Genomic DNA, 16,134 nt, shown 5'->3' with positions numbered 1-16,134 from the left:
TTTAAAGACAACCAGCACTGTGAAAGCTGATTAACATTAAATCAGAACCGAGCTTTGAATTTAAAAAAGTTATGGACACTACATAAAAGGGCATGAAATTGTATTCAGCAAATGTGTTTCTTTTTATCTGATCAAAGTATAAATGTGAATACATAAAGCAAATGAAGCATGAATCTGGAAATAAAAAGCATTAGATTTTATGAAAATGGTGTTAAATGATTCTACTTGAAAATTTACTTTTTTTTTTTTTTTTTTTTTTTACACCTAAGGGAAACACTTTTAACCCGAATAACATGTTTTGGCCATAGACTCCTGCGTGGATGCTAAATAACACCATGCACTTCTGCGAATCAACCATCAGAGGGGGCTATGCAACCAAAATCCACAATACCCACTGGGCAAAGGTGGAGGCTGTAGGTTTTAAACACTATATTTTCAAACATACATACACACGCTGTAATAACAGAAATTGGCCGTAAAACCGAATTCATCACAACTAAGTGAAAAAGAATCAGTTTAGAAACAGTAAATTGGTTTTGCTCTTGATACACTTTAGTTGTATTTAGACTCGTGTAGATCTCAATAAAATATTGTGTATTCAAAAATGTAACTTGCTTTAAGCGTGTGATCTGAGGCACAGCTAGTCGTTTCTGTTAGGAGACTCTATGTGCGAATCGGAAGTTAAACTCCCGCCTCCTGTGCGCGGATCCAGTTCGTGTTTTGCGGCGCGTTCACACTAAGAGGAAGTGCAGCTCCTGAACAGCTTCTGCTGCAGCACGAGAAAATCTACTTCACAGCGAGCTGTGCTTGGTCGGATAACCGAGCATATAGATTTTCGTCAAGTACTTGTCTAGTTTGCTCGGAACGAAGATATATAAGGGCATCTTTTTAAATAGTAACTCCGTGTGTTTAAAGGGTTTGAGATTGGAGGGATTTTGAGGATTATGCTGGACGACCGTGAAGAGTTTGAAGCGTTTTTCAGCAACTCAAACGCGGATGCGTTGCGCTAACAGCTCAGTTGGAGACTTCAAGATGAGAAGCAATAATAACACCAAGAGTTTTTTCCCTTTCTACTAAAAGCTGGATGTTTTTCAGAGTTTGTGGTTTTATTAATTGAGATTTTGGTCTTGAAGCAGGCTAACGACGTCGACATGAGGGTTTAGTTTAGCTAACTGTCTAGCGAGCTAAGTGGCGGTTATCGTTTTTTTGGATAGCCTGCTAAGTAAGTTAGCCATAAAAATGAAGTTCCGCAACAGTTAGCTTTGTGGTTTGCAAAAGGTTTGTTTGTTAAAGTCGATATCATTTCTTTATTTCGTTTTTATCCGTTGTAGCTCTGTATATCACATACTGACACCCAACCAATTCGGAAGTAAACGGGAGCTCTTAGAAGTGAGATTTAGTCGCGTTAACAGTTAGTTAGATTTGCAGAGAAAGCTAACATCGAAGCTAATTTCCTTTCGAGCGCCCCCTCATCCTTCACCAGGTAGTCACTCGTAAAGCAATAACACAAAAACAGTTCTTTTCCCGCTGTGTAGCGCTCTGTCAAAATACAGTACATTTGGTATACAGTTTGTTACTCAAATTAGTGATTTGCACAAGGGCGAGGATGGTGTAGTTGTAAAAGGTTAGCTTTTGACACTGATATTGTGATTTTAAATTTGCTTGACACTCTTTAAGATTAATCTGTATTGTGAATATAGAACTATACATTTAGTAGTTGGATGTGACTACTGAACCTTTTTCTGTTGGCAAGTTTAACATGGAGGAGCGATAGATGTTTGTGATTGTGTTGATGGAGCTGCTGTCTGTAAGGAAATATAGTTAAACCCTCAAAAGTGTCAGTGATAAATATCTAGATAAACAGCCAGCCCACACGCCTGTATGGCTAGCTTTCACAGGCGGATATAGTAAGCTAGCGTGTTAACTAGCTCGTCGATAGCCATTATTTTATCTTGTCAACAAGCTCTGGTCGGTAAACCCGCGGTTAGAAATCGACCATTTCGGTTCGCCTTCTCCGGAGAGGGAGTGTGAGAGAGAAGCGTGTTAAGTAAGCCTGGCGTTCAGCTGAATTTTTTTTGTTGTTGTTGATAAAGTCGAAATTTAAAGAAAACAGCGTTAGCTAGCTCACAGTCGGCGCCCGTTTTTATGAATTCTTAAAATTTAATCTGGTTTATTGTGCCGTTTCTTTGTATATACACACATTACGGGTCTTATCGTTGTTATTGTTTTAAAGTCTGCGTTATTTTACGCATTCTGTATGTCTTTAATTTTTTTTTAACGCGAGGCGCACGTTATAGAGCGTTGCATGCTTTACGACTTGCTTATCCGGGCTAGCTGGATTAGCCAGCTAACAGTATTTTGATGTGTGAATTTACGTTTGGCTCGATTCTGACAGGCACAACCAGCAGGTGGGTTTTCGCAATACGCTCATTGCGAGGGGTGGGGGGCCGACAGGGAAAAAACTGAATAAAATTATTATTGTACTATCTGGGTAGAATTGGATTGATTGCACTTGCGTTCACGGTGCAGTTTTTTTTTTTTTTTTTTTTTTACACAATTAGAAGGCCACCGCAACTCCTGCACGCAGTAGAGACTCCCTTTCCTCTCTTCGCATGAATCTTGTGTTATTTGTTAGTATGACTGTTTTTTGAGGATCGGTGCATCGGAGGAACGGAAGAACACGGACGAGCTTGATCGATGCTCGCCCGGGACTCTCGCACTACTATCGTACTGCTGGTTTTGTCCTGATCACCCCGCTGTCTTTGGCGATTTCTTTGTCCCTGTAACATTCCCGCGGCTGTTTCTACATCGATTCGATTGAGCCACGGTTGAAGATGGCGGACCTAGAGGCAGTTCTCGCCGATGTCAGCTATTTGATGGCGATGGAGAAGAGCAAGTCGACTCCAGCGGCCCGAGCAAGCAAGAAAATCATTCTCCCGGAACCCAGGTAAGGGAGACCAAGTAGACATTTACGCACAGTGACTAGTCTACTTCTGTTTTTCCTACTTTTTCGCTGTTTCACTATAGGCTCTGACATGTCAGATGGCATCGTTAATCTCAGGATCACACTACAATAAGCAGATCATTCAACCTGTTACGTTACAATTAGGCTGTTACTGCATGTATACGTATATTAAGGAGAAGAGAGAAAGCCTAAGGCAGCTTATAAACCATTATTTCTCTCTCGCTCTCTCTCTCTCTCTCTCTCTCTCTCTCTTTAATAAGTCAGTTTTTGTGCTCACTCATCCACATGTCATGTCATTTTTGGCCCAGTGGTTCATGGTGCTTGTGAACAGTCCTGTTATTTTCCCAGTAGTTTTTATACATCACTTGTAGATTAAAACCTTACCCTAGGGTGTAGTCCATATTTAGTTAATTCATTAATATTGCCATTCAAATCAGTCTATAATGCTACGCTAATTCTAATTTACCCATGACACAAATTGATGTGGTTAAAGTACAAATCCTCTTTTTGTATCCTCTTTTTTTTTTTTTTTTTTTTTTTTTAAAAGAAAAGTTTCAAAACATCCCAGAAAACCTTTATTGTTGTCATACATCCAGATGTACAGCATGAAAATTTGTGCATCTCAGCTTGGAGGGGTGGCGGCACGGTGGTGTAGTGGTTAGCACTGTCGCCTTGCACCTCCAGGGTCCGTGTTCGATTCCCATCTCTGTGCATGGAGTTTGTATGTTCTCCCTGTGCTTGGTGGGTTTCCTCTGGGTACTCTGGTTTTCTCCCACAGTCCAAAGACATGTAGATTACATTCTCAAAGTGCCTGTACTGTGTGAATGTGTGTGAGTGTGTGCCTCGTGACCTAAGCCTCCTGGGATAGGCTTCAGGTCCCCGCGACCCTGAATACAGGATAAAGAGGTATAGAAGATGAGTGAGTGAGAGTGGGCTTGGAGGGGGGGAAAGTTGAATACTGTGCATCCGTAATACACAGTAATGAACAGAATGAACCAGTGTCTCACTCTGGGGCCCAACAGTTTTGACTTTGCAGTATTAGGATTTTAAACCTTAAATGACTAATTTATAGCCCACGTCTATGATCACTAATCTACCTCTACCCATGCATCAATAATTTATTAATTTTACAGTTGCTTGTAAGTCCATTGAAGCGAACATAAGAACAACATTTCTGTCAAAACTGGCGTGCCCTTAAAAGGAAGTGGTTAAAATTTCACACAGACTGAATAGTACGGTTGAGAATCATTTAGGTACAAATGCTAAAGGGCAGTTGATTTTTTTTATTTATTTTTAGATTTAGAAGTCGTCTGATGTGTTTTTAGTAGCTAAAAAATTTTTACTAAAGTACTAAACTTGTATTAAATTAATTTAAACGCCTTAATGTAAAAGTCACAATTTCTATTTGAACCGGGTTTTGGCAATTTAAAAAATGTGCTAGTGACTTTCTGTAAAGTAGAGAAGAAATTACAGAGCACAAAATCTGTACAGGTAGAGCTTTACTCCATATAGTTTGACCTCACCAGAGCGAACATCTAGATGAAGCTCATGGCTCTTATCTGACATCTCATGATGCATGCTATGGGGTTTGCCAAAATAATTATGCTATTTAGATTAATGCTTTTTACACAGGTACTCTAAGCTTTAGCTCAATCAACAGACATGGGCATTTGTTAATTTCCTACCCTTGTCTATACAGTTTTTTGATTTGAAGAGGGAAGTATTCAGTGCTTCTCATAAGTAGTTGCTACTTACATGCATGGAGGCATCCATGGTTTTCTTTTTAACCCCCTTTTATTTTCGGTGGTACAAAATTATTTCAGTTTGATCTCAGAGTTTTCACTTCCGAGGTAAGTTCCCAATCATAATAATGAATAACCTGTTTAATTGTTAAATATATTACTTTAAGTACTGATGTGTATATTTGAGAGGTTTGCATAATGTTAAACAATATTATGTGTCGTCTATATAACAATATATGTTGTTGTACTTTCAACAAAATGTCATACATGAGTGTTGAGAGCCTGGGGCCAGGGGTAGCTCAGTGGTTAAGGCATTGGACTACGGTTCGGAAAATCCCAGGTTCAAACCCCACAACCACCAAGTTGCCACTGTTGGGCCCTTGAGCAAGGCCCTTAACCCTCAACTGCTCAGATGTATAATGAGATAAAAATGTAAGTCGCTCTGGATAAGAGCGTCTGCCAAATGCCTAAATGTAAATGTTGAGAGTAAAAGAGTTTCGGCGTGCATCGCAGGGCATGATGCTGACATCAACAAATCATATTCACAACTAAGCGCAATTTAGCATAGCCAGAAAACCTACCTGTGGGGAAATACAGCAAGGATCCTGAAAACTACTACAAACTTTACATAAATTTTCAACTGTTTGTATGATACCTGACGTTACCATGCAGCCTTTTGCGATTTTAAATTTAAAATCACAGTATGGACCTGTGCAATTATTTAATTGCAGAAATCTGTCGTCTTTAAATTTTTTGTTTACAGGTTATATATGCGTAGTCAGGAATTTTAGTTTGTCAATAATTTAAATCTTTATTTTTAAAACACAACCCTCCCCCCAAACGTACTCAGAATGTACAGAATTTGTGCTATTATTTGGCGTTAGCCTAGGTAAATACATCAGAATTTTTTTTTCGTTATATAATGTTTATATAATGTTTACTACAGTTTAAATTATTGCAGTATATCAATAATCTTTTTTAAATTTATTTATTTTTTAAATCAAATTGTTCAGTTCTATCAGAAATGTTCAGTGTCAAAGTTTGTCATTGGGTGGACAGTGTTAGCAAACAAACCAAATTTATTCACACTTTGGACGTAGTGTTAACCTGTTGTTCATTGAGTCTAATGTTAGCTTGCATATTGGTTAAACAACCGCACTCTGGAATAATGTTACTGGCATTAGGGCTCTAAAACAGCGTAGTAAATCTTTAATTTTTTAAAATAGTTTTTTTATTGGACATCCGGTGCACATCAATAAAAAAATATTGAAATTAATGTAATATTTTTACACATCAAGTAGAAAAAAAGAATTATGAAATGGCATAGTGCTGAGGAATAGCATAAGGAATAATCTACAACCATAAAACAAACCACAATTTGTACTTTGTTGTTGCTGTTTGAGCTTTTATGACTGCCTGAATATCACTGAGGCATAGACTTTACTAATCAAGCTGGTTCCATCTTTGTTGAACAGCAGTTGACAGATCAGCTTTGTGGGATTGAGACTTGTCATGGACCATTGTGTAAACAGATTGTGATCTGGACTCATTGGTCAGCATGTTCATCTTTTTTCTTTCTTTTCAGGAAAGCCAAATAAAGTTATCACACTGTTGTTCTCGGTGGCAAGATGCATGACATTGCTGGAAAATATTTTTATTCCAGATCTGTTTTTTTTTATTTTAATTTTTTTTGATGGAATAAAGTAAGTCCAAAATGCCAATGTACACCTGTGTGACACTGGTGTAATGACTACCATCCCTCCTGGTCCTTTACCTGACATGCAATCTAAATTTGATTGCTAGAACAAAAAACTTTTATCCTTATATGTTTTTAAAGTTCATCTCCTTGGCCATCACATATTCGTAATTCATTACTAAATATCACTTTCATCCAATCATCCACTTATCATGATTGGCTGGCTCTTGCCCACTGTAAAAAAAAAAAAAAAAAAAAAAAAAAAGCTTAAAGTGTTGATTTTGGTATGGCTCTTGTATATGTAAATCACATGTAATTCCTGGTTTTCAACCCAGGAGACTTGGGGCACAAGGCAGAATGCACTCTTTATGGAGTGCCACTCTCACACGCACTCACACACTATCACTATTTGATAATGATTACCGAATACTGAGTCAATGACCTGAGAACTTTCGCTGGTCAACTCAGTCTCCATACCAGTGGTATCTAATGTGGAGGACACAGGATTTGAATGGGCATGAAGTGAGGGGGGGGAAAAGCCGTAACTTTGACTAGCTAGCCAGCTAAACTAGCTCATGCCTATCAGGTATCATAGCGCTGGGCATGTATTCACTATGTAGAGAGAGGATCATGTGTTAGCACACTAGGGCTATGTTCAGTAACAAGAACAAATGTGAAACGGTTGTGTGTGTAAGATGGTTGAAATGACTTATGTTTACGAATGCTGTCATTATTGAATGCAGCCTTGCTGTACCATCACATGCTTGCCAGTACTCATGTGCAGACAGGTATACGCAGCAGAGGAGATGGTCTATGAGAGGATTAAGGGTTGCTGCATTTGTTTTTTAAAAGGGGTGTTCCCACTGGCAACTGTCTGGATAACACTATTCACAAAATAAAAACGTGTGTTGTTGACCATTTCTGTCACCGACTGAAGTCATGCTCCTGATGAGATTGTAGTCCTGCAAATGTGGTTGCGTGTCTAAGAGGAGGGCCCTGAGAAAATCAATACAGTGGAACCTCGGATTACGAGTAACACGGTTTACGAGTATGAAAAGCGAGCATTGTCTTGCTTTACGAGCACCAAGTATCATGTATCACGCATGCGCTTCTGGTTTTGATGCCGAGAGTCACGTGATCACAACTGAGCCAATGGTTTTTCTCTCTCTTGCGCTGCGGAATTGTAGGTGATCTCTGCTGGGTCTTAGTGCCTGTCTCTTACTGGTTTAGTCAACATCCGTGCACGCATGTATTGTTTACTATAACACTGTGACCACATCTGTGTGTAAAACATACCTGTCATTTTTCACTTTACCTTTGAAAACAATCGTGACAGAGCAGAGCTTCTGTGTAAGGCAGAGTGTGTGTGTGTTTGGGAAGCGCAATTTGTGCTCACTCACTCTTGCCTTTACAGCCCCTCCTCCTCTCGGCTTTGCACACACATACAGACGCACACTCTCTGCCTTACAAAGAAACTCAGCTCTGTCGCGATTCTTTTCAAAGCTAACGAGCAGGAAAATTTTTTTTTCTTTTTTTTTTACTTTACAGCAGTGATTCCGTTAATATACGCGAATGTGACTAGCAATGTTTTTTGCTAATGTTTCCAATAAAACAGTCTCTCTGTTAATGTGTTAACACAAACCCACACACAGTGCCTGCGTGCATAAACGGAAACACTTATCTGTCGAGAAATTTTTACTTTTTTTTTTTTAAGGTAAAGTGCAGGTTAATTTTTTTTTACTTTATATTTTGTATTAATTATTTTTATGTATTTATTTTTTTGGGGGCTGTAGAACGAATAATTTGAGTTTATTTCTAATGGGAAAATTTAATTTGGCTTACGAGTGTTTTGGAATACGAGCCTGCCTCCGGAACAAATTATGCTCGTAATCCGAGGTTCCACTGTGCGTTGTGTGTAGCTGTACAATTAAATAATACTTTGCCTATTTTAAATAGAAAAAGGAAAAAAGCTTTATTTTTAATAAATGGTGGTGGTACATGTTATAAATCAAACGGTATTACCCCTATCTCACCTATGCGGTTTGACAGTTAGGCACCTTGAGTTGCTGTGATTGCCCGCCAACGTTCCACGTGATCCGTTCGGTGATGAGGTACCACATGACATTTGGCAACCTAGCCTTTATTTAAGTGGTGGTGTTGGGTTTCTTTTAAAGAATTAATCCAGTAGATCTCAAACATTTTCTGTCATTCCCCACTTAAGAGGGTGGGTGAATTTTCAAGCCCCACTTGTCAACAAAATGATAACAAAATCGGCCAAGTTTACTATTTATTGAAATATCAATTTCCAATAAGATCAAATAACACCAAGTTCAAAACAGATAAAATACACGTGCAATTGTTATAACAGGCTTACTTCGTCACTTATGCTTATTAACGTGACTGGGGTGTGTTGTCTCTAAGTGTCTTCTTACTTTGTTAGGTCTCATGCTGTCTCCGGCCAGCGGTTTAAGACAAAAAACACACACGGGTCTCTCCTCTGCCCCACCATCCCCCTACATAATCGCTATCAAATATTATATTAGAACATAAATTCATAGGTTTATTATTATCAAATATAATATTACTATTATAATGAACCCTAGGCACGTGACAGCCATTAAGACCATTAATAAAAATTCTTGTATGTTTATTTTGTGGCACATTTATTTTTTAGGGGTTTGTCATGAATATGCAAATACACAATTATATATTATAAAAATAAATATCGTTTATGATAAAATATGCCGAAACAAATTTTATTATAAAACAAAAAATTATTAATATTTCTATTTTTTCATATACAACATATTTATTTTCATATTGCGTATCATATTTTTTTGTCTCATGTAATTTGTAAACCATCAACCTATTAATTTATTCTAATACAATATTTGATAGCAGAAGGCATCTCAGCGCATAACACCGGCAAAGTTAGTTTTATATTCGCATTTCTGAATTTAATAGCTGCGTAAATAAACCTGCAAATAAGATACCCACATATAATTCCTCTCTACATTGTCTTTAAGCTACATCCGCCTCAAATTATACATGTCTAAAGGCATAAACACCATTATTCTCTACAACGCAACAAATGATTTAGGGATCATCACAAAAATGCCGCACACCAACAAAAAAAAAGCGTAGAACGATATTGATCTTCCCTTTTGTTCAGCACCTGAAGGATCAAAAAACAACTTTATGTTTAGTGAGAGACTGCTCCACAACCGGCGTGTTGCAGAGTTTGCCATGTTTGATTCTTTTTAAAAACATATATATTAGTGTTATCCTCTTGCATAAGTAGACGCATCTGTGTACAACTAGCATCTGTGTACAAAAGACCAATAGCTCAGCCACCCTTACAAGACAAGCTGGATTTACATGATTCTATTCGTGAAATCTGCATCGACTGGCTTGCCTCCACTTCACACCCTTGCAATCATCTTTATTTTAACAGTGAACTAGGTCTTAAATTTGTTCAGGTTTTTTTTTTAAAAACTCTTGGCAAATCTAAGGTTTACACACAGTGGAGGTTTTGGTAGATACCAACAAGAGCAACATGTGCAACATACAATAGATATAAAAAGACTTCACTTCACTTCACTTATTTTTTTTAAGAGACAATAATAACTTCTGAACTTATTCCACCATTAACATGACCTAAAATTAGGGATGCACCGAAATGAAAATTCTGGGCCGAAAACGAAACCGAAATTTTTGGATGCACTTGGCCGAAAACCGATACCGAAACCGAAAATGGCTTCATTAAAAAACATGTTTAAAATATTTTCTTTTTGTTTATATTAAAAAAATGTTGCATATTGCAACTTTGCTGTCCTCATCTGAAACTTTGAAGTGCTTCCAAACCGCCGACATACTCCGTGTTTGATGCGTAATGACAGCGCGAACGAGACGGGAGGATGGGAGAGGCGTGGCGACAATTTCGGCTTTTATTTTCGGCGCTTTCTTACGTTTCGGCCGAAACCGATAATGCTATTTCGGCCGAAAATTTTCGGCGGCCGAAATTTCGGTGCATCCCTACCTAAAACCAAAACAAATTTAAATCTTATATGTGGTAGATTAAGTATATACACCCTCTTATAGTTTGTGGCTGTGTTCACACTGAACTGCCTGATAAAATATTTTTTTTACAAAAATACAGAAACATCAGCATAGACATTGGAAATTACATATATAAAATGTATTACATATATGAAATTACATTTATAATACTGAATGTTTCTTTATATATTGTTCCTCTGCAATTAACATGCCGACGTTAAACCGTTATTGTTGCACTATGGTTCCACTTTTTCTCTGATGTTATTTTAATTTACTTGTATTAATGATCCATTTCTTTGCGTGTGATTGTTTAGTTTCGAGTTTCGGATCTTTGTCAATAAAGAAAAGCAGGAATTAGAATAGGTACTTTCCTATTATTTTCCACTAATTCCCTCCCGTTCACTGCGCCATTCCCCACTAGTGGGGCGCGCCCCACACTTTGAGAACCACGGGTTAAATCTCAATGGCTTTAAAAGTAAAGCTCATTCATTTAGGGATTTTCATTAGAAGTGCTCTATTTGAGTATAATTTGTTTAATTCAATATTTATAAAAATAAAAATAGCTATTCTTTAAAAGCTTCACAGAAAATAAGATGATAAAGCCTCCTTAATTAGTTCGTAGGATTATGTATTTCTAAAAGTGGAATCCTAACAAATGAGCTATGTTAAAGCACAAATACCTTAATGAGAATCAATATTATGCTGTCAGATACTTCTGGTCTCCAAATTAATTTGAGGATCTTGAGATGGCTTGTTCACATAGGAATGTCCCTGTCATTTTCAAATTTTCAAATGCGTTGTCTGCAGAACTAGCAAACAGTGATTTTTGGTACAGGTCTTCTGCCCCTGGCAATTGAGAAAATCGGCCGGGGCCATCTTGCTTTCTCTCTCTCTCTCTCTCTCTCTCTCTCTCTCTCTCTCTGTGTAGCCCTTTTGACACAGCCTGTTGAAGGCGAGAATGTGTCTGTCTCTGCAGTGTTTGTGCGATTGTCACTACACCCTTATTGTGACAGCAGAACAAACAGGTACAGGAGCTGTAGCATCAGGGGAATTGACCTCCTAATTAATCGATTGAGAATAACGTTGTTTTCTCGAACAAAATTACAGTAACAAACGGGTGAGCGGTATACCTGCCTTGCCTGCCCAATGTACATCACCTGCCAGAATCAACCTCAAGCTTAGCCATCAGTCTTAAATTTGGCTTATCGGGATAGTCAGTTATTAGTCAAATCTATCAATTATTGAAACAAATAAAGTGGTTGATAGTTGCAGCCTTATTATTGTAGCAGAGAGATTTGGAATGTCAAAGTCTCCTGTGTAAGCCATCAGATGTTTTTGTAGACTGACGCATATAGTATTTATTACTCCAGCAGGTCTCAACCTTCTAGTAGACTGTTTGAGTTGCTTTTGGATGTATTCTTAGTTACTATGCTTAAGGCAAGTGTCTGAATTATCCAACATTAAAGATGCCAGTATTTATAGCATCATATCATGCTTCTTGTTAGTGTTTCCTTATTAATCACTAAATGAGTAGTGTGTGCCATACATGGGAGGCTAGGCAAATCATCCTGCATGGCTTCTGATGTATTCTTGGCAATGAAAATCTACACACTCTTATTAAAATGCCATCTGTGATGTAAAAATAAAACTTATGATAAATAATTACAGAACTTTTCAGGTCCTCTTCTTCCTACAGATTTTTGATTGGATTTAGGTCTAAGCTCTGTCTAGGCCATTCCATAACTGTAACCTTCTTATGGTGAAGCCATCATTTTGTGTAATACTTTTTTACTTTTAACATTTTATCAGATGCCTGAAGGTTTTGAGCTAAATTGAGTGGTATTTAGATCTCAACATAATTAACTCCACTTTGACTGAAGACTCAGCTAAAGAAAAACGGCCTCAAAGAATGATGATGCCACCACCCTGCTTTATTGTGGATATGGTAGTTTTTCCGGATGATGTGCTGTTGTTTCTGGATCAAACATACAACCGTGGTCTTCTCAGACCTTAATCCATGTCTCCATGTTTTTTTTATTTGGGAGATATGATCTGATCTGATTTTGGTAAATATGGGAGATTGTCATTGGTACATAATGGGGCTGCATGATTTGGGGAAATTGTCACATTGCGATTATTAAGGTCAAAATTGCGATTTACGATTGCGATAAGATAAACAAGTGCTATGACTAAACTTGATGTTTTATAAAGGAAAATGCATGAAATAATAGGAATAAAGGAATAATGCTGAAATTTGAACTTCTCAACTGAGATATAGTATACAGTGCAATCTAGCAACTGGAAATAAACAATATTTTTAAATTAAAACAAAATTGTACAAAATTAAATAACCGTAACATCTTTACATTACATTAAATCAACTTTAAAATAAAATTAAAAGTCAAAAGTACAGATAAACAAAACAAATACCCATTTTAAAAAATATATTTTTTACATTTTGTCCCAAAACAGGGACATTTAAGGAGGATGTAACATATACGTTATTGGTATTCTTATCAAATCACTCACCATTTTTAATCTAATGATGAAGGAAAGATTAAAGAAAAGAAAAGTGTCCTTTAAACATATTAATTTTAGAGTCATGCTAATAATCATGAAAATAATTAAAATGAGACATTTCTAGTGGTCTTTTTGACACTTGGCTTTTACCGCCATGCATTCATCATACTTTTCTCTGTGTTGCTTCAGGTGCTGATATAAATTTGTCGTGACTTTAGTTTTGCCAGTTTTGCACAGTACCTCTTTCTGCGCAGTGTCCGATATCCTGAAACCAAAATATCGCTAAATTAAAAAGGTTGCATTTTTTTCTGGGCACAAGTTCAGCGGCGGTTTCTTCTGTATCCATTTTCTCCCGTCTCCACACTGCGCTGCGGAAAGTCACGTGACCCCAGCACACGCGCTGCAAAAGACTGACTGATTATTTTTTATTTTTGACATAAAAAATGGCCATGCAGCTCTTGAATGTGTTGTTACGTCCGCGAATGCATTTGTTTATTTAAAATAATCGCAACATTTGCTGTAATGTCATACTGACAACATAGGCTGACATCGCGATTGCGATATGATTAATCGTGCAGCACTAGTACATAATCCGGATTTTCAGGCCAGAAATTTTACAACTCCTTTAATGCTCTTGTAGGTCTCCTGGTGGCCTACCTGACCAGTTTTCTTTTTGTTTTTTTATTCATTTGAGGGAGGTCATATCTTTTGTAATTTTTTTCCTTCACATGTTGATGACAGTCTTCACTGCGTTCCATCGTATATTTATGTATTGAAAATTCCTTTGATGCTCTTTTCCTGATTGATACCAGATTTAAGATATAGAAATGAAATCCCTGTGATGTAAGGTCTTTGCAGACCATGGATTTTGCTGTAAGTAACACTTTGCAAATGTTAAGAAAATCCCACTAGAACAGCTGTACTTTATTTGGGGTTTCACTTTAAATGATGGCAAGTGTGTCCAGACCACTATTTAACATGAGTTTAAATGTGGTTGGTTAATTGTGAGCACAGCCACAAATTATAAGAGGGTGTATATACTTAATTTGTTTTGGTTTTAGGTCACGTTAATGGTGGAAAAAGTTAAGAAATTATTGTCTCTTAAAAAAAAATTAGTGAAGTCTTTTATATACCATTGTTTTATATTACCATATGTTGCACATGTTGCTCTTGTTGATATCTACCAAAACCTCCACTGTATGTAAACCTTCGATTTGCCAAGAGTTTTTTAGAAAAACCTGAACAGATTTAAGACATAGTTCACTGTTAAAATAAAGATGATTGCAGGGGTGTGAAGTGGAGGCAAGTCAGTCGATGAGGATTGTACAAATAGAATCATGTAAATCCAGCTCTTGGCTAGTAACGGTGGCTGAGCTATTGGTCTTTTGTACACACATGCTAGTTGTACACAGATGCGTCTACTTATGCAAGAGGATAACACTAATATATATAAAAAAGAATCAAACATTGCAAACTCTGCAACACGCCGGTTGTGGAGCAGTCTCTCACTAAACATAATTTTCTTAAATAAAAAAATGTTGGGTCAACAAACCTTGGTAAAATCGCCAGCCTTTATGGCATTTTTATGTGACTGGTGACTTGCGTTTTGCATCATTACTATCATTTTATACGATCGGATAGTTAAGAGACGACAGATAATTAAGTGACTGTTGGCCGGTCCTCATACCCAGTTGATTGATCATTGCATCCAGAGTTCCGTAAAATTTCTTGAAATATGACCTTTAAACACCACTTCAATCAATAATCTATCTTAATTTTATAAGCGTTCTCTTTCTTTTAAAAAAAATAATCCTTGTGTGTCAGAGGTGGAGTCCAATATCCGTGAAATCATGCAGAAGTAATCTTGGTGAAATAACAAATTTAAGTGACGTACACCAATCAGCATAACTACTGACAGGTGAAATGAATAGTGCACTCATTACAGTGGCAGCTGTTATAGGGTGGGATTTAGGTAGCAAGGAAACAGTCAGTACACAAAGTTGATGTGTTTGAAGAAGAAGAAATGGGCATGTGTTAGGTAGGGCTGGGCGGTATACCTTTTCATACCGAATACCTGTGTTTTAAAAAAAAAAAATTATAAATTTTTCATATACCCCAATACCGGTGAGTGTGTGCATACAAAGCGTCAGGAACACAGAGCGGTGGAACGTCCTGCCGCGGGACATTGTTTGAGAGGGGGATTGTACCTGTTTCAGGTAGTTTGCCTTAATGAAAGTCCAGTGGATAAAGTTTTTATTTTGCAGTTACAGGGAACATGTTCTTTACATTGTAGCCAGCTTAAAGATGTTTTCAACTTGCACAATAAAGTGTTGTGTATTTTGATTGCAAGTCATGAATTCTGATTTCTTCACCTCATTACAATTATGAGTGCCACTGTCACCTCTTTGTAAACAGCAGCATTTTGTGAGACCAATCAAACCTGGGTTAATACTAGTCCGGTCAATGTAAGCCAATATACTGCAGTAATTATTCTCTAATTTATTAGGAAATGGGGTTAACACCTAATCATGCATGGGAAAAAAAAAATGGCGTCAAATACCGTGACATCGATATAATTTAGAAAAATACCGTGATATAAATTTTTGGTCATACCGCCCAGCTCCAGTGTTAGGGTACAAGCAACTTCGGTAATAGTCAAACTGCTATGGCTACATGACATGTCAGAGGATCTCCAAAAATGGCAGCTCTTTAGGGAGGATTTTTGGTATCCACTGCTTTGTACTGCATCTATCAAGGTGGTCTAGGAAAGGGCAACCTGTGAACCAAGGCACATGCCCACAAAAGTGCAAATGCAGCACAGATTGCCGAAAAAGTGAATGCTGGCAGTGATATAAAGGTGTTAAAACACACACTGCATACATCACAGCTCACTGTTGTGAAATCATAGTGCTACGTAGCCCCAACCTTTTTAGAATGTTAAACCTTACCCCTGGATCCCACTGAATGTGCCTACGAAAAAAAACTATCATGGAGCAGTGGTAAAGTGTGGACTGGACTGAAGTCACATTTTGTTTTATACTTTCTGGGTCCGTGTGTTTATTTCTTATCTAGAAAAGAGATGGTACCAGGTTACATGATGTGATGAAGATAAGCCAGTAGAGGCAGTCTGATTATATTGCAATGTCCTGCTG

At 37.4% G+C, this 16,134-nt stretch overlaps 1 protein-coding gene across 1 annotated transcript in view; it reads left to right on the top strand.

Annotated features, from left to right (window-relative positions):
- The first annotated feature begins 762 nt into the window (after window positions 1-762).
- grk3 (G protein-coupled receptor kinase 3) overlaps window positions 763-16,134 on the top strand; it is a 72,146-nt gene continuing 56,774 nt past the window's right edge. The window contains exon 1 of the mRNA XM_053516128.1: window positions 763-2,947. Coding sequence (XP_053372103.1) covers window positions 2,835-2,947 — 113 coding nt within the window. The 5' untranslated portion in view covers window positions 763-2,834. The remainder of the gene's footprint in view (window positions 2,948-16,134) is intronic.

The sequence above is a fragment of the Clarias gariepinus genome, chromosome 17 (assembly GCF_024256425.1).
Source record: "Clarias gariepinus isolate MV-2021 ecotype Netherlands chromosome 17, CGAR_prim_01v2, whole genome shotgun sequence".
NCBI lineage: Eukaryota > Metazoa > Chordata > Actinopteri > Siluriformes > Clariidae > Clarias > Clarias gariepinus.
The sequence above is the reverse complement of the archived record's forward strand: the minus strand, read 5'-3'. Positions and strand labels throughout refer to the sequence as shown.